Consider the following 27195-nt stretch of genomic DNA (forward strand, 5'->3'; position numbering starts at 1 on the left):
ATGTTTTCAAAGTAGGTGTTATAAATGTGTTATTACATGTTTTCAAAGTAGTTGTTATAAATGTCTTACTACATGTTTTCAATTAAATGTGTTACGAATGTGTTTGTTTTTTGTAAATAGGTCATAAATGTGTTATTACATGTTTTCAAAGTAGATGTGTTATTAATGTGTTATTACATGTTTTCAAAGTAGATGTGTTATTAATGTGTTATTACATGTTTTCAAAGTAGGTGTTATAAATGTGTTATTACATGTTTTCAAAGTAGTTGTTATAAATGTCTTACTACATGTTTTCAATTAAACGTGTTACAAATGTGTTTATTCATGTTTTGTGTAAATAGGTCATAAATGTGTTATTACATGTTTTCAAAGTAGATGTGTTATAAATGTGTTATTACATGTTTTCATAGTAGATGTGTTATAAATGTATTATTACATGTTTTCAGTGTAAATGTGATACAAATATGTTATTTTATTTTTTGCATAAATATGTCATAAATGTGTTATTACATGTTTTCCGTGTAAATGTGTTATAAATGTGTTATTACAGGTTTAAAATGTTAAGAAATTGATGCTTTAATGAAAGCGTGTTTCATGCAAGTAAAAGTGTTATAAATGTGTTATTACATGTTTTCAAAGTAGGTGTTATAAATGTGTTATTACATGTTTTCAAAGTAGTTGTTATAAATGTCTTACTACATGTTTTCAATTAAATGTGTTACGAATGTGTTTGTTTTTTGTAAATAGGTCATAAATGTGTTATTACATGTTTTCAAAGTAGATGTGTTATTAATGTGTTATTACATGTTTTCAAAGTAGATGTGTTATTAATGTGTTATTACATGTTTTCAAAGTAGATGTGTTATAAGTGTGTTATTACATGTTTTCAAAGTAGATGTGTTATAAGTGTGTTATTACATGTTTTCAGTGTAAATGTGATACAAATAGGTTATTTTATATTTTCCATAAGTATGTTATAAATGTGTTATTACATGTTTTCAGTGTAAATGTGTTATAAATGTGTTATTACAGGTTTAAAATGTTAAGAAATTGATGCTTTAATGAAAGTGTGTTTCATGCAAGTAAAAGTGTCATAAATGTGTTATTACATGTTTTCATTCATTAAGTTGCACAATCACCACACTTTCGTTAAAGCATCAGTTAATAACATTTTAAAACATGGAATAACACATTTGTAACACATTTACACTGAAAACATGTAATAATACATTAACATTTTTATATGAGACATAAAATAAATTTTTAACACATTTACACTGAAAACATGTAATAACACATTTATAACACCTACTTTGAAAACATGTAATAACACATTTATAACAACTACTTTGAAAACATGTAATAACACATTTATGACTTATTTACAAAACATGAAATAACACATTTGTTACAGATGAATCAGTCAATTTATTATAAATGTCTTACTACATGTTTTCAATTAAATGTGTTACAAATGTGTTTATTCATGTTTTGTGTAAATAGGTCATAAATGTGTTATTACATGTTTTCAAAGTAGATGTGTTATAAATGTGTTATTACATGTTTTTAGTGTAAATGTGATACAAATGTTATTTTATTTGTTGCATAAATATGTTATAAATGTGTTATTACATGTTTTCAGTGTAAATGTGTTATAAATGTGTTATTAGAGGTTTAAAATGTTAAGAAATTGATGCTTTAATGAAAGCGTGTTTCATGCAAGTAAAAGTGTTATAAATGTGTTATTACATGTTTTCATTCATTAAGTTGCACAATCACCACACTTTCATTAAAGCATCAATTATTAACATTTTAAAACATGTAATAACACATTTGTAACACATTTACACTGAAAACATGTAATAACACATTTATAACATTTTTACACTGAAAACATGTAATAACATTTATAACACATTTATACGAGACATGAAATAGATGTGTAACACATTTACACTGAAAACATGTAATAACACATTTATAACACCTACTTTGAAAACATGTAATAACACATTTATAACACCTACTTTGAAAACATGTAATAACACATTTATAACACCTACTTTGAAAACATGTAATAACACATTTATAACACCTACTTTGAAAACATGTAATAACACATTTATAACACCTACTTTGAAAACATGTAATAACACATTTATGACCTATTTTCAAAAAACATGAAATAACACATTTGTTACAGATGAATAAGTAAATTTGTTATAAATGTCTTACTACATGTTTTCAATTAAATGTGTTACAAATGTGTTTATTTATGTTTTGTGTAAATAGGTCATAAATGTGTTATTACATGTTTTCAGTGTAAATGTGTTAAAAATGTGTTAACACAGGTTTAAAATGTTTTGAAATTGATGCTTTAATGAAAGCGTGTTTTTGTAAATAAGTCGTAAATGTGTTATTACATGTTTTCAAAGTAAATGTGTTACAAATCTATTTTATGTCTCGTATAAATGTTATAAATGTGTTATTACATGTTTTCAATGTAAATGTGTTATAAATGTGTTATTACATGTTTTCAATGTAAATGTGTTACAAATGTGTTATTACATGTTTTCAATGTAAATGTGTTACAAATGTGTTATTACATGTTTTAAAATGTTAATAATGGATGCTTGAATGAAAGTGTGGTGATTGTGCAACTTAATGTGTTCAGTGAAAGTAAATTTGTTATAAATGTCTTACTACATGTTTTCAATTAAATGTGTTACAAATGTGTTTATTCATGTTTTGTGTAAATAAGTCATAAATGTGTTATAAGTTTTCAAAGTAGATGTGTTATAAATGTGTTATTACATGTTTTAGTGTAAATGTGATACAAATGTTTATTTTTTTTGCATAAATATGTTATAAATGTGTTATTACATGTTTTCCAGTGTAAATGTGTTAAAAATGTGTTATTACAGGTTTCAAATGTTAAGAAATTGATGCTTTAATGAAAGCGTGTTTCATGCAAGTAAAAGTGTTATAAATGTGTTATTACATGTTTTCAATTAAACGTGTTACAAATGTGTTATTTCATGTTTTTTGTAAATAAGTCATAAATGTGTTATTACATGTTTTCAAAGTAGGTGTTATAAATGTGTTATTACATGTTTTCAAAGTAGTTGTTATAAATGTCTTACTACATGTTTTCAATTAAATGTGTTACAAATGTGTTTATTCATGTTTTGTGTAAATAGGTCATAAATGTGTTATTACATGTTTTCAAAGTAGATGTGTTATAAATGTGTTATTACATGTTTTCATAGTAGATGTGTTATAAATGTATTATTACATGTTTTCAGTGTAAATGTGATACAAATATGTTATTTTATTTTTTGCATAAATATGTCATAAATGTGTTATTACATGTTTTCCGTGTAAATGTGTTATAAATGTGTTATTACAGGTTTAAAATGTTAAGAAAGTGATGGTTTAATGAAAGCGGGTTTCATGCAAGTAAAAGTGTTATAAATGTGTTATTACATGTTTTCATTCACTGAACACATTAAGTTGCACAATCACCACACTTTCATTAAAGCATCCATTATTAACAATTTAAAACATCTAATAACACATTTGTAACACATTTACACTGAAAACATGTAATAACACATTTATAACATTAATATACGAGAAATAAAATAGATTTGTAACACATTTACACTGAAAACATGTAATAACACATTTATAACACCTACTTTGAAGACATGTAATAACACATTTATAACACCTACTTTGAAAACATGTAATAACACATTTATAACACCTACTTTGAAGACATGTAATAACACATTTATAACACCTACTTTGAAAACATGTAATAACACATTTATAACACCTACTTTGAAGACATGTAATAACACATTTATAACACCTACTTTGAAAACATGTAATAACACATTTATAACACCTACTTTGAAGACATGTAATAACACATTTATAACACCTACTTTGAAGACATGTAATAACACATTTATGACTTATTTACAAAATATGAAATAACATTTGTTAGAGATTAATAATTCAATTTGTTATAAATGTCTTACTACATGTTTTCAATTAAATGTGTTACAAATGTGTTTATTCATGTTTTTTGTAAATAAGTCATAAATGTGTTATTACATGTTTTCAAAGTAGATGTGTTATAAATGTGTTATTACATGTTTTTAGTGTAAATGTGATACAAATATGTTATTTTATTTTTTGCATAAATATGTTATAAATGTGTTATTACATGTTTTCAGTGTAAATGTGTTATAAATGTGTTAATACAGTTTTCAAATGTTAAGAAATTGATGCTTTAATGCAAGTAAAAGTGTTATAAATGTGTTATTACATGTTTTCAATTCATCTGTAGCAAATGTGTTATTTCATGTTTTTTGTAAATAAGTCATAAATGTGTTATTACATGTTTTCAAAGTAGGCGTTATAAATGTGTTATTACATGTTTTCAGTGTAAATGTGTTACAAATTTATTTTATGTCTCGTATAAATATGTTATAAATGTGTTATTACATGTTGTCAGTGTAAATGTGTTATTACAGGTTTAAAATGTTAAGAAATTGATGCTTAATGAAAGCGTGTTTCATGCAAGTAAAAGTGTTATAAATGTGTTATTACATGTTTTCAAAGTAGGTGTTATAAATGTGTTATTACATGTTTTCAGTGTAAATGTGTTATAAATGTGTTATTACATGTTTTCAAAGTAGGTGTTATAAATGTGTTATTACATGTTTTCAAAGTAGTTGTTATAAATGTCTTACTACATGTTTTCAATTAAATGTGTTACAAATGTGTTTATTATGTTTTTTGTAAATAAGTCATAAATGTGTTATTACATGTTTTCAAAGTAGATGTGTTATAAATGTGTTATTACATGTTTTCAAAGTAGATGTGTTATAAGTGTGTTATTACATGTTTTCAGTGTAAATGTGATACAAATAGGTTATTTTATATTTTGCATAAGTATGTTATAAATGTGTTATTACATGTTTTCAGTGTAAATGTGTTATAAATGTGTTATTACAGGTTTAAAATGTTAAGAAATTGATGCTTTAATGAAAGCGTGTTTCATGCAAGTAAAAGTGTTATAAATGTGTTATTACATGTTTTCATTCATTAAGTTGCACAATCACCACACTTTCATTAAAGCATCAGTTATTAACATTTTAAAACATGTAATAACACATTTGTAACACATTTACACTGAAAACATGTAATAACACATTTATAACACCTACTTTGAAAACATGTAATAACACATTTATGACTTATTTACAAAAACATGAAATAACACATTTGTTACAGATGAATAAGTCAATTTGTTATAAATGTCTTACTACATGTTTTCAATTAAATGTGTTACAAATGTGTTTATTCATGTTTTGTGTAAATAAGTCATAAATGTGTTATTACATGTTTTCAAAGTAGATGTGTTATAAATGTGTTATTACATGTTTTCAGTGTAAATGTGTTATAAATGTGTTATTACAGGTTTAAAATGTTAAGAAATTGATGCTTTAATGAAAGCGTGTTTCATGCAAGTAAAAGTGTTATAAATGTGTTATTACATGTTTTCATTCATTAAGTTGCACAATCACCACACTTTCATTAAAGCATCAGTTATTAACATTTTAAAACATGTAATAACACATTTGTAACACATTTACACTGAAAACATGTAATAACACATTTATAACACCTACTTTGAAAACATGTAATAACACATTTATGACTTATTTACAAAAACATGAAATAACACATTTGTTACAGATGAATAAGTCAATTTGTTATAAATGTCTTACTACATGTTTTCAATTAAATGTGTTACAAATGTGTTTATTCATGTTTTGTGTAAATAAGTCATAAATGTGTTATTACATGTTTTCAAAGTAGATGTGTTATAAATGTGTTATTACATGTTTTCAGTGTAAATGTGATACAAATGTTTTTTTTTGGTATAAATATGTTATAAATGTGTTATTACATGTTGTCAGTGTAAATGTGTTATAAATGTGTTATTACAGGTTTAAAATGTTAAGGCAAGGCAAGGCAAGGCAACTTTATTTGTATAGCGCTTTTCATACACAAGGCAGACTCAAAGTGCTTCACAGACAACAAAGTGAAATGAAAGAAAATAAAAGCAAAATTAAAATGCAGACAATAAAAATAAAAACAGTGCAGACGTTAAAAGTTAAAAGATTAAAAGATTTAGCTGAAAGCTAAGGTGAACATAAAAGTCTTCAGTCTAGTTTTAAAAGTAGTGAGAGTTGGGGAGAGTCTGACATCTTCAGGAAGTTTATTGCCAGCTATTTGTTGCATAGTGACTGAATGATGCTCTCCCTTGATTTGAGTTTACTCTTGGAACCGCTAACAGATTGGTCTCAGAAGATCTTAGTGATCTAGAGGGCTTATATAGTGGGAGCATATCAGTGATATACTTGGGCCCTAGACCATGTAGTGATTTATATGTGAGCAGGAGGATTTTGAAATCTATTCTCTGATGTACAGGGAGCCAATGTAAGGATTTAAGAATTGGTGTAATGTGCTCACATTTTTTGGTCTTTGTTAGAACTCTAGCAGCAGCGTTCTGAACAAGCTGTAGCTGCCTGACAGTTTTTTTGGGAAGACCTGCAAGGAGACCATTACAATAGTCTAGCCTACTGGTAATAAAGGCATGTACAAGTTTTTCAAAGTCTTGAGCTGACATGAGCCCTCTAAGTCTTTTTACATTTTTGAGGTGATAGTAGGCCGATTTTGTTACTGATTTGATGTGACTGTCGAAATGTAAATCAGAATCTAAAATAACCCCAAGATTATTGTTAAGAAATTGATGCTTAATGAAAGCGTGTTTCATGCAAGTAAAAGTGTTATAAATGTGTTATTACATGTTTTCAATTCATCTGTTACAAATGTGTTATTACATGTTTTCAAAGTAGATGTGTTATAACTGTGTTGTAACATGTTTTCAGTGTAAATGTGATACAAATGTTATTTTATTTTTTGCATAAGTATGTTATAAATGTGTTATTACATGTTTTCAAAGTAGTTATAAATGTCTTACTACATGTTTTCAATTAAATGTGTTGCAAATGTGTTTATTTATGTTTTGTGTAAATAGGTCATAAATGTGTTATTACATGTTTTCAAAGTAGATGTGTTATAAATGTGTTATTACATGTTTTCAAAGTAGATGTGTTATAAATGTGTTATTACATGTTTTCAGTGTAAATGTGATACAAATATGTTATTTTATTTTTTGCATAAATATGTCATAAATGTGTTATTACATGTTGTCAGTGTAAATGTGTTATAACTGTGTTAATACAGGTTTAAAATGTTAAGAAATTGATGCTTTAATGCAAGTAAAAGTGTTATAAATGTGTTATTACATGTTTTCAATTCATCTGTAACAAATGTGTTATTTCATGTTTTTTGTAAATAAGTCATAAATGTGTTATTACATGTTTTCAAAGTAGGTGTTATAAATGTTTTCAGTATAAATGTGTTACAAATCTATTTTATGTCTCGTATAAATATGTTATAAATGTGTTATTACATGTTTTCCAGTGTAAATGTGTTATAAATGTGTTATTACATGTTGTCAGTGTAAATGTGTTATAAAAGTTTTATTACATGTTTTCATTCACTGAACACATTAAGTTGCACAATCACCACACTTTCATTAAACCATCAGTTATTAACATTTGAAAACATGTAATAACACATTTATAACACATTTACACTGAAAACATGTAATAACACATTTATAACACATTTACACTGAAAACATGTAATAACACATTTATAACACATTTACACTGAAAACATGTAATAACACATTTATAACATTTTTATAGGAGACATAAAATAGATTTGTAACACATTTACACTGAAAACATGTAATAACACATTTATAACACCTACTTTGAAAACATGTAATAACACATTTATGACTTATTTACAAAAACATGAAATAACACATTTGTTACAGATGAATAAGTCAATTTGTTATAAATGTCTTACTACATGTTTTCAATTAAATGTGTTACAAATGTGTTTATTCATGTTTTGTGTAAATAAGTCATAAATGTGTTATTACATGTTTTCAAAGTAGATGTGTTATAAATGTGTTATTACATGTTTTCAGTGTAAATGTGATACAAATGTTTTTTTTTGGTATAAATATGTTATAAATGTGTTATTACATGTTGTCAGTGTAAATGTGTTATAAATGTGTTATTACAGGTTTAAAATGTTAAGAAATTGATGCTTTAATGCAAGCGTGTTTCATGCAAGTAAAAGTGTTATAAATGTGTTATTACATGTTTTGAATTCATCTGTAACAAATGTGTTATTTCATGTTTTTTGTAAATAAGTCATAAATGTGTTATTACATGTTTTCAAAGTAGGTGTTATAAATGTGTTATTACATGTTTTCAAAGTAGTTATAAATGTCTTACTACATGTTTTCAATTAAATGTGTTACAAATGTGTTTATGTTTTTTGTAAATAGGTCATAAATGTGTTATTACATGTTTTCAAAGTAGGTGTTATAAATGTGTTATTACATGTTTTCAAAGTAGTTGTTATAAATGTCTTACTACATGTTTTCAATTAAATGTGTTACAAATGTGTTTATTCATGTTTTGTGTAAATAAGTCATAAATGTGTTATTACATGTTTTCAAAAGTAGATGTGTTATAAATGTGTTATTACATGTTTTCAAAGTAGGTGTTATAAATGTGTTATTACATGTTTTCAGTGTAAATGTGTTACAAATGTTTTTTTTGCATAAATATGTTATAAATGTGTTATTACATGTTTTCGGTGTAAATGTGATACAAATGTTATTTTATTTTTTGCATAAATATGTTATAAATGTGTTATTAAATGTTTTCAGTGTAAATGTGTTACGAATGTGTTAATACAGGTTTAAAATGTTAAGAAATTGATGCTTTAATGCAAGTAAAACTGTTATAAATGTGTTATTACATGTTTTCAATTCATCTGTAACAAATGTGTTATTTCATGTTTTTTGTAAATAAGTCATAAATGTGTTATTACATGTTTTCAAAGTAGGTGTTATAAATGTTTTCAGTATAAATGTGTTACAAATCTATTTTATGTCTCGTATAAATATGTTATAAATGTGTTATTACATGTTTTCCAGTGTAAATGTGTTATAAATGTGTTATTACATGTTTTCCAGTGTAAATGTGTTATAAATGTGTTATTACAGGTTTAAAATGTTAAGAAATTGATGCTTTAATGAAAGCGTGTTTCATGCAAGTAAAACGGTTATAAATGTGTTATTACATGTTTTCAAAGTAGATGTGTTATATATGTGTTATTACATGTTTTCAGTGTAAATGTGGTACAAATGTTATCTTATTTTTTGCATAAGTATGTTATAAATGTGTTATTACATGTTTTCAATTAAATGTGTTACAAATGTGTTTATTCATGTTTTGTGTAAATAGGTCATAAATGTGTCATTACATGTTTTCAAAGTAGATGTGTTATAAATGTGTTATTACATGTTTTCAGTGTAAATGTGTTATAAATGTGTTATTACATGTTTTCAGTGTAAATGTGTTATAAATGTGTTATTACAGGTTTAAAATGTTAAGAAATTGATGCTTTAATGAAAGCGTGTTTCATGCAAGTAAAAGTGTTATAAATGTGTTATTACATGTTTTCAATTCATCTGTAACAAATGTGTTATTTCATGTTTTTTGTAAATAAGTCATAAATGTGTTATTACATGTTTTCAAAGTAGGTGTTATAAATGTGGTATTACATAATTTCATTCATTAAGTTGCACAATCACCACACTTTCATTAAAGCATCAATTATTAACATTTTAAAACATGGAATAACACATTTGTAACACATTTACACTGAAAACATGTAATAACACATTTATGACCTATTTACAAAAAACATGAAATAACACATTTGTTACAGATGAATAAGTCAATTTGTTATAAATGTCTTACTACATGTTTTCAATTAAATGTGCTACAAATGTGTTTATTCATGTTTTGTGTAAATAAGTCATAAATGTGTTATTACATGTTTTCAAAGTAGATGTTATAAATGTGTTATTACATGTTTTTAGTGTAAATGTGATACAAATGTTATTTTATTTGTTGCATAAATAAATAAATAAATGTGTTAAAAATGTGTTAAAACAGGTTTAAAATGTTAAGAAATTGATGCTTTAATGAAAGCGTGTTTCATGCAAGTGTTATAAATGTGTTATTACATGTTTTTAGTGTAAATGTGATACAAATGTTATTTTATTTGTTGCATAAATAAATAAATACATGTGTTAAAAATGTGTTATAACAGGTTTAAAATGTTAAGAAATTGATGCTTTAATGAAAGCGTGTTTCATGCAAGTGTTATAAATGTGTTATTACTGGTTTTCAATAAATCTGTAACAAATGTGTTATTTCATGTTTTTTGTAAATAAGTCATAAATGTGTTTACATGTTTTCAAAGTAGGTGTTATAAAAGTGTTATTACATGTTTTCAGTGTAAATGTGTTACAAATCTATTTTATGTCTCGTATAAAAATGTTATAAATGTGTTATTACATGTGTTAAAAATGTGTTATTACATGTTTTAAAATGTTAATAATGGATGCTTGAATGAAAGTGTGGTGATTGTGCAACTTAATGTGTTCAGTGAAAGTCAATTTGTTATAAATGTCTTACTACATGTTTTCAATTAAATGTGTTACAAATGTGTTTATTCATGTTTTGTGTAAATAAGTCATAAATGTGTTATAAGTTTTCAAAGTAGATGTTATAAATGTGTTATTACATGTTTTCAGTGTAAATGTGATACAAATGTTTATTTTTTTTTGCATAAATATGTTATAAATGTGTTATTACATGTTTTCAGTGTAAATGTGTTATAAATGTGTTATTACAGGTTTAAAATGTTAAGAAATTGATGCTTTAATGAAAGCGTGTTTCATGCAAGTAAAAGTGTTATTACATGTTTTCAACTCATCTGTTACAAATGTGTTATTTCATGTTTTTTGTAAATAAGTAATAAATGTGTTATTACATGTTTTCAAAGTAGGTGTTATAAATGTGTTATTACATGTTTTCAAAGTAGTTGTTATAAATGTCTTACTACATGTTTTCAATTAAATGTGTTACAAATGTGTTTATTCATGTTTTGTGTAAATAGGTCATAAATGTGTTATTACATGTTTTCAAAGTAGATGTGTTATAAATGTGTTATTACATGTTTTCAAAGTAGATGTGTTATAAATGTGTTATTACATGTTTTCAAAGTAGATGTTACAAAAGTGTTATTAGATGTTTTAAAATGTTAATAAGTGATGCTTTAACGAAAGCGTGTTTCATGCATGTAAAAGTGTTATAAATGTGTTATTACATGTTTTCAATTCATCTGTAGCAAATGTGTTATTTCATGTTTTTTGTAAACAAGTCATAAATGTGTTATTACATGTTTTCAAAGTAGGTGTTATAAATGTGTTACTACATGTTTTCAGTGTAAATGTGTTAAAAATGTGTTATTACATGTTTTAAAATGTTAATAATGGATGCTTTAATGAATGTGTGGTGATTGTGCAATTTAATGTGTTCAGTGAAAGTCAATTTGTTATAAATGTCTTACTACATGTTTTCAATTAAATGTGTTACAAATGTGTTTATTCATGTTTTGTGTAAATCGGTCATAAATGTGTTATTACATGTTTTCAAAGTAGGTGTTTGAAATGTGTTATTACATGTTTTTAGTGTAAATGTGATACAAATGTTATTTTATTTTTTGCATATATATGTTATAAATGTGTTATTACATGTTTTCAGTGTAAATGTGTTACAAATCTATTTTATGTCTAGTATAACATTTTTATAAATGTGTTATTACATGTTTTCAGTGTAAATGTGTTACAAATGTGTTATTACATGTTTTAAGATATTAATAATTGATGCTTTAATGAAAGTGTGGTGATTGTGCAACTTAATGTGTTCAGTGAAAGTCAATTTGTTATAAATGTCTTACTACATGTTTTTAATTAAATGTGTTACAAATGCGTTTATTTATGTTTTGTGTAAATAGGTCATAAATGTGTTATTACATGTTTTCAAAGTAGATGTTATAAATGTGTTATTACATGTTTTCAGTGTAAATGTGATACAAATGTTTTTTTTTTGCATAAATATGTTATAAATGTGTTATTACATGTTTTCAGTGTAAATGTGTTATAAATGTGTTAATACAGGTTTAAAATGTTAAGAAATTGATGCTTTAATGAAAGCGAGTTTCATGCAAGTAAAAGTGTTATAAATGTGTTATTACATGTTTTCAATTCATCTGTAACAAATGTGTTATTTCATGTTTTTTGTAAATAAGTCATAAATGTGTTATTACATGTTTTCAAAGTAGGTGTTTGAAATGTGTTATTACATGTTTTTAGTGTAAATGTGTTACAAATCTATTTTATGTCTCCTATAAAAATGTTACAAATGTGTTATTACATGTTTTCAGTGTAAATGTGTTACAAATGTGTTATTACATGTTTTAAAATGTTAATAATGGATGCTTTAATGAAAGTGTGGTGATTGTGCAACTTAATGTGTTCAGTGAAAATCAATTTGTTATAAATGTCTTACTACATGTTTTCAATTAAATGTGTTACAAATGTGTTTATTCATGTTTTGTGTAAATAGGTCATAAATGTGTTATTACATGTTTTCCAAAGTAGATGCGTTATAAATGTGTTATTACATGTTTTCAGTGTAAATGTGTTACAAATGTGTTATTACATGTTTTCCAAAGTAGATGTGTTATAAATGTATTATTACATGTTTTCAGTGTAAATGTGTTACAAATGTGTTATTACATGTTTTAAAATGTTAATGGATGCTTTAATGAAATGGTGATTGTGCAACTTAATGTGTTCAGTGAAAGTAAATGCGTTATAAATGTGTTAATAATAATATATTTTATCTGTAAAAAGCACTTTACATTGAGTAAACAACCTCAAAGTGCTACAGTGTATTAAAAATAAGTTAAGTTAAAGTTAATAAATAAAAAATTTAATTAATTATTATATTAATTATTATAATTAAAAAATAAATACAAATAAAAAGATAATAAAAAATAAACATAAATAAAAACTAGAACAGCCAAATAGCTAAAACTAGTATGAATATATCTAAAAAAAAAAGGCTTTTTTAAAAAGAAGGGCTTTTAAGACTTTTTTAAAAGCATCCACAGTCTGTGGTGCCCTCAGGTGGTCAGGGAGAGCGTTCCACAGACTGGGAGCGTTTTCATTGTAAACGTGTTACAAATGGGTTATTTCGTGTTGAAGAGTTTGTTAGTAAATATGTTAGGTGTTATTAAATGCCGTGAAAATGCGCGCTCGGGTGTTATTACAAAAAGCTGTTAACAAACCCGTTATTACCACGTGAAGTGTCATTGCAGCTGTCCTCAGACTTGACACTGTCGTCGGATTTGGAACTTTCTTTTTCGCTCTTGTTGTTAGGCGGCAGAGTTTCGCCGGCGCCGTCTTGGCTTTGGTACTTCACCTCGCCGCCGACCACCTGCGGAGAGTGGCGTCCACGTGTCAGGTGGGTGGGTTAGCCGTCGGCTTTAGGGAGAATATGTTGCAACGTCAGTCAGCGTGTGAGCGCTTGTACCTGGTAGGAAGTAGTGTGATGACTAAAGAACATGTATGTGATCAGGTAGTTGTAGCTTATGACGGGGAATTCCGCAGCGTTGGGATCCTCATACATGAGAGGGTCGGGGATTCCCCGCATGGAGCCCACTCGCACCGTCACCGACGCCCACTCCACCATCACCGCTGTGACGACACAACATAAGACGTGATGGCCGCAGAATCGAAGGATTAGTCATGTCAATGATGCTCACAGCTCATCTTGGCCATCCCTCGGTAGCGATGTCTCTCCTCGGGGGTGATCCAGGAGGCGTCCAGGTAGGAGAGGCGGGGCAGGGTGTCCACCGTGAAGCCGGGGTAGAAGGGGGTGAGGGTGAAGGGGTTTCCCTCCAGCACCAAGGTCCTGAGACAAGGCATGGTGCTCAGGGCCTTTAGGAGGGGCCGCTGGGCCTGGAAGTCGCAGTCGCTCAGGTCCAGACACACCAGCTGAGGCCTCAACACACACACACATACACCACACACACACACACACACACAAATTGTTCTTGTTGCTGCAATTTACTGGAATGAAAGTGGGAAACTATCTGGAGACTGTTTTTGTGGATTTAATCTTACCAGATGAGACAGAAAAAGGCCGACAATGGCAGGTCAAAAATCCTCTATAAGACAGTATTCTGCTGTTTTTAGGATTCTGCTGCAAAAGCAGTAGTCAAAGATCATCTACAGCAGTGTTTTTTTAACCTTTTTTGAGCCAAGGCACATTTGTTGCGTTGAAAAATGCGGGAGGCACACCACCAGCAGAAATCATTAAAAAACGGAACTAAGTTGACAGTAAAAAATTGTTGTCGCAATTGTTGGATACGACTTTAAAGCATAACCAAGCATGCATCACTACAGCTCTTGTCTCAAAGTAGGTGTACTGTCACCACCTGTCACATCACACCATACTTGCCAACCTTGAGACCTCCGATACCGGGAGGTGGGGGGTCGGGGGTGGGGCTTGGTTGGGGGCGTGGTTAAGAGGGGAATATATTTAAGCTAGAATTCACCAACTCAAGTATTTCATATATATTTATATATATATATATATATATATATATATATATATATATATATATATATATATATTTATATATATATATATATATATATATATATATATATATATATATATACACACATATGTATGAAATACTTGACTTTCAGTGAATTCTAGCTATATATATATATTAGGGATGTCCGATAATGGCTTTTTGCCGATATCCGATATGCCGATATTGTCCAACTCTTTAATTACCGATACCGATATCAATCGATACCGATATCAACCGATATATACAGTCGTGGAATTAACACATTATTATGCCTAATTTGGACAACCAGGTATGGTGAAGATACTTTTTAAATACACCAATGGTGCAACTGGACACATCCTCAGTGATGTAACCTAGGATCACAGGTACTTTTAAAAAAAAATGAATCAAATAAAATAAGATAAATAAATTAAAAACATTTTCTTGAATAAAAAAGAAAGTAAAACAATATAAAAACAGTTACATAGAAACTAGTAATTAATGAACATTTGTAAAATTAACTGTTAAAGGTTAGTATTATTAGTGGACCAGCAGCACGCACAATCATGTGTGCTTACGGACTGTATCCCTTGCAGACTGTATTGATATATATTGATATATAATGTAGGAACCACAATATTAATAACAGAAAGAAACAACCCTTTTGTGTGAATGAGTGTGAATGAGTGTAAATGGGGTGGGTTAGTGCACTAATTGTAAGTGTATCTTGTGTTTTTTATGTGGATTTAATTAAAAAATAAAAATTTAAAAAAAAAACGATACTGATAATAAAAAAAATGATACCGATAATTTCCGATATTACATTTTAACGCATTTATCGGCCGATAATATCGGCAGACCGATATTATCGGACATCTCTAATATATATATATGTATATATATATATATATATATTTATTTTATTATACATATAAATAAAATAAATACTTGAATTTCAGTGTTCTGGAGGCTATCCAGTAGATGGCAGTATTGTCCTGTTTAAGAGTGTCACAACATTGCTGTTCACGGCAGCTTTACGGTAGACTAAACGTGACGTGTGTTGTTGTGTGTTGTTACCGCGCTGGGAGGACGTTAATGAAACTGCCTAACAATAAACCCATATAAGAAACCAAGAACTCGCCCTCAATCATTCTACAGTTATGACGTCATTGGGCAGGCAAGCTGTTTATATTGTGGGAAAGCGGACGTGAGAACAGGCTGTCTCCACTCAGGTCCGCATTGAGCTGGAGGGGGCGTGGCCTCCAGCTCCGGCTGAATACCGGGAGTTTGTCGGGAGAAAATTTCTGCCGGGAGGTTGTCGGGAGAGGCACTGAATACCGGGAGTCTCCCGCTAAAAACGGGAGGGTTGGCAAGTATGCATCACACCCTGACTTATTTGGAGTGTTTTGCTGTTTTCCTGTGTGTAGTGTTTTAGTTCTTGTCTTGCGCTCCTATTTTGGTGGCTTTTTCTCTTATTTTGGTATTTTCCTGTAGCAGTTTCATGTCTTCCTTTGAGCGATATTTCCCGCATCTACTTTGTATTAGCAATCAAGAATATTTCAGTTGTTTTTATCCTTCTTTGTGGGGACATTGTTGATGGTCATGTCATGTTCGGATGTACATTGTGGATGCCGTCTTTGCTCCACAGTAAGTCTTTGCTGTCGTCCAGCATTCCGTTTTTGTTGACTTTGTAGCCAGTTCAGTTTTAGTTTCGTTCTGCATAGCCTTCCCTAAGCTTCAATGCCTTTTCTTAGGGGCACTCACCTTTTGTTTATTTTTGGTTTAAGCATTAGATACCTTTTTACCTGCACGCTGCCTCCCGCTGTTTCCGACATCGACAAAGAAATTAGCACCGGCTGCCACCTACTGATATGGAAGAGTATTACACGGTTACTCTGCCGAGCTCTAGACAGCACCGACACTCAACAACAACACATATTTTGTAGACTATAATTACTGGTTTGCAAAAAATATTTTTTACCCAAATAGGTGAAATTAGATAATCTCCCACGGCACACCAGACAATATCTCACAGCACACTAGTGTGCCGCGGCACAGTGGTTGAAAAACACTGATCTACAGTATGTGACAGGAGTATTCCGTGGGACAAATTTTCAAGCATTGACCGGTCCGCAAGTACAAAAAGGTTGGGGACCACTGATCTAAATGACAGTGTATTCTGCGGTTTTTAGGATTTTGCTGCAAAAGCACTAGTCAAAGATCATCTACAGTATGTGACAGGAGTATTCCGTTATTTTTAGTAATTCACTGCAAAACCAATAGTCAAATATCATCGATGTGAGAGGAATATTGAGCTGTTTTTAGGGAATCTTAATGGAAAACCCAAGCCAAAGATCTTCTATGAAACAGGAGCACTTTGCTGTTTTTAGTAATCCACTGCAAAAACACCAGTTAAAGGTCATCTAAATGACAGTGTATTCTGCGGTTTTTAGGATTTTGCTGCAAAAGCACTAGTCAAAGATCATCTACAGTATGTGACAGGAGTATTCTGTTATTATTAGTAATTCACTGCAAAACCAATAGTCAAATATCATCGATGTGAGAGGAATATTAAGCTGTTTTTAGGGAATCTTAATGGAAAACCCAAGCCAAAGATCTTCTATAAAACAGGAGCGCTTTGCTGTTTTTAGTAATCCACTGCAAAAACACTAGCCAAAGATCTGTGTGGCAGCATTCTGCTGTTTTTAGTCATCTGCTGCCAAAAAGCTGATTGATACAAGCTAATTAAATGGTACAGGTGTGCCTAATTGTTTGAATAATTATGTATATATTATCACACTAACTTTAGTATGCTTAAAGTCTGTTGCTTTAGTTATTAGCTATTGTGCTCAAGTTAGACTTTTCTAATCTGTGCAAGGACAAAACTTCTTGTCTGAGGAGTGGCCTCAGCCACAGTTATCTTTGTTTTAGCCCGCTAACAACCAAGGACTTCAAGGACCTCAACAAAGATAAGATGACAACACGCAGACGAAGCGGGGACAAGGCGAAATCACAAGGCCCCTGCACATTCCGTCACGTATCGTGCGTCCTGGACCTGCTTTGCATAATATTATATTGTGGCCTGCTCGTGTCAGATTCATGGCGTGGTCCGGAAGTAGGATTCATGAGCAAATATGGTCTCTTGCCTGATAAAGGCCTTCGAAAAACATGTCAGACGTAGCCTATCCCATGATGCAGCGCAGTCTGTTACGCAATACCAAAGTCGTCTCCTCGCTTTGATCTACGGAGTGGCGGTGAATTCACAGAGCCTCAAGGTGACCTCATTGACAAGCCACTTCCTGTTTGAGTGTGACCCCTACCAGTGTCTTCCTGTGAGCTGAGTGACGTCACGGTGAGAGCCCAGTCCGTTAGACGCCAGGCCGAGGTACTGCAGACGAGGCGGCGGGGAGTTGGCCAGGCGGCCCAAAGCAGACAGAGAGTTGGCCCGCAGCTCCAACACCTGACGGACGCACAGACGCTCACTCAGCAGTAAAAGCAGGCACACGGCCGCAAAAGTGTGTAAGACACTTGCCTTCAAAGTCCTGGGAAGATTCTCCGCTGATATCTCAGAGATTTTGTTGGCACTCAGCACAAGTTCCTCCAAGTTGCAGAACTTCAGCAGGCAGTCGTCAATAATCGACACCTTGAAGATATCATAAAATCCATAAAAAGGTCAACCAGACTAGATAGCTGTCACAGGAACAGCATATTTACTCTTGTTTTTGACATGGAATAAAGTCTTTTAAATACACTGCAGCTGTTCTGATATTACAATTAATACTACAAATACTATGATATAATTTGTTGGTTGATTGATGATTACATTATTACTATTACTATTATTTTTTTCAACTCATCAATTATTTTATTCTTGAATTGACTCATTAAAAATGATTCTTTTTCTTTCAATACATTTTTAAAAAAATTACATTTATCAATTCATAAATTCTATAAGTATTTATTTATTGATGAAACTTTTTATTTATTAATTAATGTATTACATTATTTATTTAGCGATCATTACTGTTTATTTACATTTAAATAAACATGTTTAACTAATTAAACTACAAGCTTTGACGACTCATCTTACTTTAACTGCAATTTGTAAAAACTTTGAAATTCATTTGTGTCATTTTCTTTATGACACTGTGTTTAAAAAAAAAAAGTTTTGTTATTTACTTATTAATTATATTTATAGTATACAATTATATTGGGTCCACCCCAAGTCGGGACCCGGGGTGGACCGCTCGCCTGTGCATCGGTTGGGGACATCTCTGCGCTGCTGACCTGTCTCCGCTCGGGATGGTCTCCTGCTGGCCCCACTATGGACTGGACTCTCACTATTATGTTGGATCCACTATGGACTGGACTCTCACTATTATGTTAGATTCACTATGGACTGGACTCTCACTATTATGTTAGATCCACTATGGACTGGACTCTCACTATTATGTTAGATCCACTATGGACTGGACTCTCACTATTATGTTAGATCCACTATGGACTGGACACTCACTATTATGTTAGATCCACTATGGACTGGACTCTCACTATTATGTTAGATCCACTATGGACTGGACTCTCACTATTATGTTAGAACCACTATGGACTGGACTTTCACAATTTTATGTTAGATTCACTATGGACTGGACTCTCACTATTATGTTAGATCCACTATGGACTGGACTTTCACTATTATGTTAGATCCACTATGGACTGGACTCTCACTATTACGTTAGATCCACTATGGACTGGACTATCACTATTATGTTAGATCCACTATGGACTGGAGTATCACTATTATGTTAGATCCACTATGGACTGGACTCTCGCTGATATGTTAGATCCACTATGGACTGGACTCTCACTATTATGTTAGATCCACTCTCCAAAGTTTCTCATAGTCATTCACATCGACGTCCCACTGGGTTGTGAGTTTTTCCTTGCCCTTATGTGGGATCTGAACCGAGGATGTCGTTTGTGGCTTGTGCAGCCCTTTGAGACACTTGTGATTTAGGGCTATATAAATAAACATTGATTGATTGATTGATATTTGAAATCAATTAAAAACTGGACAAGCAAAAATTATCATTGAACTATTTTCTAAACCACATACATTTTTATCAATGTGTTAAAATCAAATTTAATAGATACATTAAATTAATAAGATATGTTTTTACAAAATGTTGTGTTTATTTATGAAAACATTTATTAATTTATGTATCAAATAAACCTGTGATCCAATACGATTTTTAAGGGAAGAAAGCTCAAACATAGTTGTGAATAATTTTGTGATTGCATTATTTGAGGACTAAAAATGCTAAAAACTGAATATGATTGGTATCTTTTAAACAGTTAATGTGTAGTTTGCCATATCATATCGGGTTAGGGACAAGCGGGAGAAAATGGATGGATGGATGGGTTTCAGATATATTTGTGAATAATCATTTCATAACTATTGTCTCATATCCAACAGTGTATTACATTTTGAATCTAATTAAAAATAAATATATTTACTATTTATATGTGTCTGAAAAGATGACATTCATAACTGTATTAGGCTAAACCATAAACACAAATCAAGCTTTTATCAAGAATGCAAAGACTACTGTTGCTAGGCAGAACTAAGTAGAGGCAGAGAGCTTCACTGCCTCAGGTCTTAGAGAAAGGACAAAGACATAAAGTAACTAAGTTGCCCCAAAAAAGAGGGAGATGTCCAGTGCACTCACGTCCTTGTCCACGATGCGTAACGTGCTGAAGTAGCTGCTGATGAAATCGGCGTTGATGCGTTCGGGCGCCACCACGGCCACCCGTCTGAGGGCGGCGGCCTGCGGGCTCCACAGCTCGTCCATCCTCCAGGGCGAGTGGGGACAACTCAGCAAGTCCAAAAGCATGTCCGTGTCATCCGCGTCCACCTCCTCTGTGTTGACTCTGATCTTCCTCTGAGAGGAGACAGCATGTTATGTTCTGTTGCTCACCGACCTTCCCTATCATTTTGTCCCTAACGTTGTCCTTTGGTTCTCCTCCTCACCTTCCTAATTGGACACACCTGGTCCTAATTTGTCACTAGGCTATTTAAGCAAAGCACAGACAGCTTTTCTTTGCTGGTGTACTGCTTCCTGTGCCTTCCACGTCTCATATTTATAGCTTCCATGCAGCTACCGCAGGTCAGTTGTGATTTTTAAAAAATTTTTTTAATTCTAACCTCGATTTTTTAATCTCTTTTGTGGACAGAAACTAGTCCCAGTATGTCTTGGCTGTCTCCTCGCGAACACTGGAAGCTCCGTTGTGGACTATTGTTAGAATAATTGTTTGTAAGTTATCACAAAAAACTCGTCTCCTCAATATTGAGTCCAAATTGACTTCTGTCTCTGTTCAATTCTTTGCCTCTTGTCTTGTTTAATAATTGTCATCAGTGTTTGAACCTGACAACTATATTATCCCGGTGTGCACTTTTGCCCGATCTTCTTTTCTTTGGACTTTTATTATTAAAGAACTGCACTTTTTGTTCAACCATGCCTCACGTCTCTGAATCAGGAGTTCCACTTGTGACTAAGTTGTGACACAACTAGGGATGTCCGATAATGGCTTTTTGCCGATATCCGATATTCCGATATTGTCCAACTCTTTAATTACCGATACCGATATCAACCGATACCGATATATACAGTCGTGGAATTAACACATTATTATGCCTAATTTGGACAACCAGGTATGGTGAAGATAAGGTCCTTTTTTAAAAAAATTATAAAATAAAATAAGATAAATAAATTAAAAACATTTTCTTGAATAAAAAAGAAAGTAAAACAATATAAAAACAGTTACATAGAAACTAGTAATTAATGAAAATGAGTAAAATTTACTGTTAAAAGTTAGTACTATTAGTGGACCAGCAGCACGTACAATCATGTGTGCTTACGGACTGTATCCCTTGCAGACTGTATTGATATATATTGATATATAATGTAGGAAGCAGAATATCAATAACAGAAAGAAACAACCCTTTTGTGTGAATGAGTGTAAATGGGGGAGGGAGGTTTTTTGGGTTGGTGCACTAATTGTAAGTGTATCTTGTGTTTTTTATGTTGATTTAATAAAAAAAATAAAAATAAAAATAAAAAAATTAAAAAAACGATACCGATAATAAAAAAAACGATACCGATAATTTCCGATATTACATTTTAACGCATTTATTGGCCGATATCGGCAGGCCGATATTATCGGACATCTCTAGACACAACAGCGCATTTTGTAGCATTATATTACATTTCGTAGCATTTTTTTTAACCTGTCCTGTCCAGCCACATGGCAAAAATGATTGATCAAGATACACATATCTGCTGTCCACTTTTACTTTACAAAAGAGAAGTGTGGAATACATCTCTTGTTTCATTATTTACATTTAAATGTATTAATTGTTTGGATATATTTAGTTCTTGCCACAGCCGGTCTGGAGCAAGAGGGGAGGAAAGAAGAAACTAAAATAAGAGGGGGTGGGAATTGTGGGGACAAGACAGAGAAACAACAAAAAAATGGTTACATTAGCAAAAACAATATACACAAATGTAACACCAGTATTTATAAAAACATACTGTTAACTAAAACATTTAAATGTAAAAAAAATAAAGTAGGTATAGTAACACAGTATTGCAAATGAACATTCAACTACATTTGAAACAAAAAAACATAGATAATGGATAATATTTACTTCTATTTTTGCTTCAATCATTTTAAAATGTAACAATACATAAAAAAACATCAATTAGATTATAAAAAAAGGAGAGAGGAAGAAAGAAAATAACATGAAAAAAGAAGCGGAATATATAAACTTATACAGTATAATGGTAAAACTAGATCAGGCTTAGCAGTGTTAAGTTAAAGTTAAAGTAGCAATGATTGTCACACACACACACACTAGGTGTGGTGAAATGTGTCCTCTACATTTGACCCATCTCCTTGTTTACCCCCTGGGAGGTGAGGGGAGCAGTGAGCAGCAGCGGTGTCGCGCCTGGGAAATCATTTTTGGTGATGTAACCCCCAATTCCAACCCTTGATGCTGAGTGCCAAGCAGGGAGGTAATGGCTCCCATTTTTATAGTCTTTGGTATGACTGGCCGGGGTTTGTACTCACAACCTCCTGATCTCAGGGCGGACACTCTAACCACTAGGCTCCTGCTCACCTAGCAAGCTATATATATGTATATATATATATATATAGGCAGAGTAAAGGGGAGGTGGTACTAGGAATCTCTAAGACTAGCGATAGATTCCCCCAAGTTATTAACGAGAGCACAGGACCACATGGAGTGTAAGTAGTTATCTACCTTATCTGAGCAGTGTACACAAATGTTAGTCATCTAAACCCATTTTAGACATCCTTTAAACTGTGTAACGTGTTATATATAAAGAGTTTAATAACTGGATTAGCCGTAAATTAGTATTCTTAATTAGACGAGAAGTATTGAGGCATATTTGTTTCCATTTCTCACTGGCACTCATCGAGGGCGGTCGTTACCTTTCCCTCTCCCTTATCGCTCCTGCTTGCTTCTTTGTTTTGTCTTCTCTTAACTTTCTTGTTGCCTCTTTCTGCACTGCTCTCAGAATCTAAACAATGGAATTGATTAACTGGCCTCTCAACGAAATTGAGACATCACCCCCCCCCCCTTTCCCCAAAACGGGAGGGTGGAGGGCGGAGTCGGTGGCGGGTCGCCAAGCCTTGTGAGATAGGGCGCTGGAGCCTATCTCAGCTACAATCGGGCGGAAGGCGGGGTACACCCAGGCCAAGTCGCCACCTCATCGCAGGGCCATCACAGATAGACAGACAACATTCACACACTAGGGACCATTTAGTGTTGCCAATCAACCTATCCCCAGGTGCATGTCTTTAAAAGTGGGAGGAAGCCGGAGTACCCGGAGGGAACCCACGCAGTCATGGGGAGAACATGCAAACTCCACACAGAAAGATCCCGAGCGCAGGATCGAACCCAGGACCTTCGTATTGTGAGGCAGACGCACTAACCCCTCTGCCACCGTTACTAGTGTTTAGAATCGTTTTTGTCAATTTGGACTTCAATTTATGTTCCTCTCCAGCTTTCCATTCGTATTTTAGTTCCACTTCCTCTCTGGCTCCACCACTACTGTGGCCTGAGCGCTGTCTCCCTCACCTCTCCCCGTTTGGCAATCTTGGCACATTTGTTCTGGGTTGCCAATAAGACTTCTTTATATTCCAGCCTCGCCCGCAGACAGGGAGGGATCACTGTTCTTTGTTAGTGCTGCTCTACAGAAACAGTGTGTTTATTTCCAAAGAAGTGTCGTGTCCGTGCACTCCCTAACTGCACTTGCATTCTTTAGTTAATTTAGTTATACCTGTGCTACACCTGCAGTCTATGCATCTTGGGGTTCCAGACAGACAGAACCAAACAGAATGATCCATCCAAGTACGAAACACGAGAGATTTAAGGGGCTGTCTGGTGGCAAGAAATAGCAGCTCGGGAGAAGGTTGCTGACAAGAGGTGTGCCCGCATAGTCTCCATGATTGACACACTCTGTGGCTTTATTGCAAGTTCCTCAGCTCCCTCTCACCCGTCCCTGTCATCTGTTCCGGTGGGGCGGCCAGAGTCGACGGGATGCGAGATCCCCCAGTTCCCGGTACAGCTCTCACAACTTCCAGTGAGCCCACCTCCGACGATGCCGTCACCATTTAATCCTGCACCTGTGAAGTTTCCAGCAATAGTGAAGCCACCTCAGATACTGCCGCTACCATTCCTTCCTTTGCCAGCGGGTCCGCTACCTGTCTCCCCCCTGGTGGGGTCGTCGCTTGCTCTTCCTCCTTTGATGTTTTCGCCTCTGGTAGGTCCAGTCCAGACACCATTTACTTCTCCACCTTCGGTGGAGTCTTACGTGATGCCATCGCCGTTTCTACCCAAGCGCGTTCAACCTCCACACCGGCAACAGAGGCAGGGCTATGGTTTGGTCCACACCACAGTTCGTTCTTCACATGGTTCTTCCTATCGGAATTAAGTGAGCGTGAGCGAACTCCAGCAGGGTTAGGACCCCTCTCAAAAAGCACGAGTCCGGACACCAGAAGAGAATTGAGAAAGAGACCAGGAGTAGGAGCAGCGGAGCAGGGGCCTTGGACATTAAAACATATTTTTTTAAGGATGGTAAGAGTAAAACTACGGAGGGCTGAAACATTTAGCCTACTTGTTCATTCATTTAATGTCTGTAACATTACCTTTGAAATTCAGCCTGCTGAACTCTGGAACCTACATTAGCTGTCATCTGGCCGTACTACACCGTGGGCAAGTTGCCAGTTAATAAAAAAAAAAAAAAAAGTCACCAGTTCATTGTGTGACTGTGTGTTGCACACATATCACTGTTGGCAGTACACCAGTATGCGCCTATTCACAGGCTGCATTTAATTGTATAATGACGCATTCAAGTTTTACTCGGTAATTAATAATTACTGAGTACTTATTAAACATTATTATTAATAATGGATAATTACAGAGTAACTGAATAATTACCTTCGTCAGATGCTCATAATTGATCATTATGAGCATCTGACAAAGGTCAGTTACGTTATCATGATGTGTTCAATGTGGTCTTGTAAAATGTATTACTTGGACATTTGAATAGCCTAAAAAAGTTAAATGTCCAAAGATTTCTTGTTATTTGTTTTCATACTAATAGAAAATACAAGACACCATTATCTTGTGACCCAAAGTTGGATCTGAGGCCAGGTATTTCAACAGTTCAACAGGTCAGAAGTGCCAAGCTCCTTGGAGTGATGCTGGACTGCACTCTATCCTGGTCAAATCATATCAGTGATATAGTTACAAAGATGGGAAAGGCTGTTGGTATTTCCAGGAAATGTGCTGCTTTTGTTGATCAACCTCTTCTTTGTCAGATTGTTAAGAGTTTAGTCTTGTGTCATCTGGACTGTTGTTCTACAGTTTGGGCGTCTGCTGCAAGTGGTGAGATCAGTAAGCTCCAGATTGTCCAGAATAGGGCAGCAAGGCTGGTTCTGGGTTGTTCACTAAGAACCAATGTGAACCAAATGCATGCTTCTCTTTCTTGGCTAACAGTGCAGAACAGGTTGTCAGCTAATACTCTTATATTGTTCAAATCAGTAACCGGTAGTAAAACTCCTGCTTTTCTCATGGCCCAAATAGTTCACAGTAGCACTATACATAATCATAATACCAGGGCGTCCAGTGAGGGGCATTTTGTACTCCCTCGTCCCAGGAAGAATGCTTTGTGGAAATCTTTAAATTAGTTTGCTCTTTGACGATTTGTTTGGTTTTATATTGTATAGTTATATTTATATGGTAACTATTATTCTGTGACTGTAAATTGTTTGCTTGTTTTCTTTTTGATGCTTTTATTTTTTATTTGTTTCTGCATTGTGTAGTTATAATTGTATGCTTTTACTTGTAATTGTACTGAATTGTGGACCCCAGGAAGACTAGTGGGTTGTTGTGGCAACCAGCTAATGGGGATCCTTAAAGGCCCACTGAAATGAATTTTTTAAATTTAAACGGGGATAGCAGATCCATTCTATGTGTCATACTTGATCATTTCGCGATATTGCCATATTTTTGCTGAAAGGATTTAGTAGAGAACAACGACGATAAAGGTCACAACTTTTGGTCGCTGATAAAAAAAAGCCTTGCCTATGCCGGAAGTAGCGTGACGTCATCGGAGGAAGGACTCCTCACATTTTCCCATTGTTTACAATGCAGCGAGAGAGATTCGGACCGAGAAAGCGACGATTACCCCATTAATTTGAGCGAGGATGAAAGATTCGTGGGTGAGGAAAGTGAGAGTGAAGGACTAGAGTGCAGTGCAGGACGTATCTTTTTTCGCTCTGACCGTAACTTAGGTACAAGGGCTCATTGGATTCCACACTTTCTCCTTTTTCTATTGTGGATCACGGATTTGTATTTTAAACCACCTCGGATACTATATCCTCTTGAAAATGAGAGTCGAGAACGCGAAATGGACATTCACAGTGACTTTTATCTCCACGACAATACATCGGCGAAGCTCTTTAGCTACTGAGCTAACGTGATAGCATCGGGCTCAAATGCAGATAGAAACAAAATAAATAAATCCCTGACTGGAAGGATAGACAGAAGATCAACAATACTATTAAACCAGGGACATGTAACTACACGGTTAATAATTCCCAGCTTGGCGAAGCTTAACAATGCTGTTGCTAACGACGCCATTGAAGCTAACTTAGCAACGGGACCTCACAGAGCTATGATAAAAACATTAGCGCTCCACCTACGCCAGCCAGCCCTCATCTGCTCATCAACACCCGTGCTCACCTGCGTTCCAGCGATCGACGGAAGGACGAAGAACTTCACCCGATCATCCGTGTGGTCGGAGGCTAACGTTGGCTAGCGCGTCTGCTATCCAAGTCAAAGTCCTCCTGGTTGTGTTG

General features: G+C 33.0%; 1 protein-coding gene across 1 annotated transcript in view; it reads right to left on the bottom strand.

Annotated features, from left to right (window-relative positions):
* The window catches only part of LOC133632945 (leucine-rich repeat-containing protein 43-like), a 49964-nt gene that overhangs the window by 12690 nt on the left and 10079 nt on the right, over positions 1-27195 (bottom strand). Inside the window, exons 2-7 of the mRNA XM_062025798.1 lie at positions 20475-20687; positions 18278-18388; positions 18066-18205; positions 13927-14165; positions 13695-13858; positions 13460-13598 (exon numbers count right to left, since the gene is read on the bottom strand). Coding sequence (XP_061881782.1) covers positions 13460-13598; positions 13695-13858; positions 13927-14165; positions 18066-18205; positions 18278-18388; positions 20475-20687 — 1006 coding nt within the window. The remainder of the gene's footprint in view (positions 1-13459; positions 13599-13694; positions 13859-13926; positions 14166-18065; positions 18206-18277; positions 18389-20474; positions 20688-27195) is intronic.

This window comes from Entelurus aequoreus, linkage group LG17 (assembly GCF_033978785.1).
Source record: "Entelurus aequoreus isolate RoL-2023_Sb linkage group LG17, RoL_Eaeq_v1.1, whole genome shotgun sequence".
NCBI classification, from domain to species: Eukaryota; Metazoa; Chordata; class Actinopteri; order Syngnathiformes; family Syngnathidae; genus Entelurus; species Entelurus aequoreus.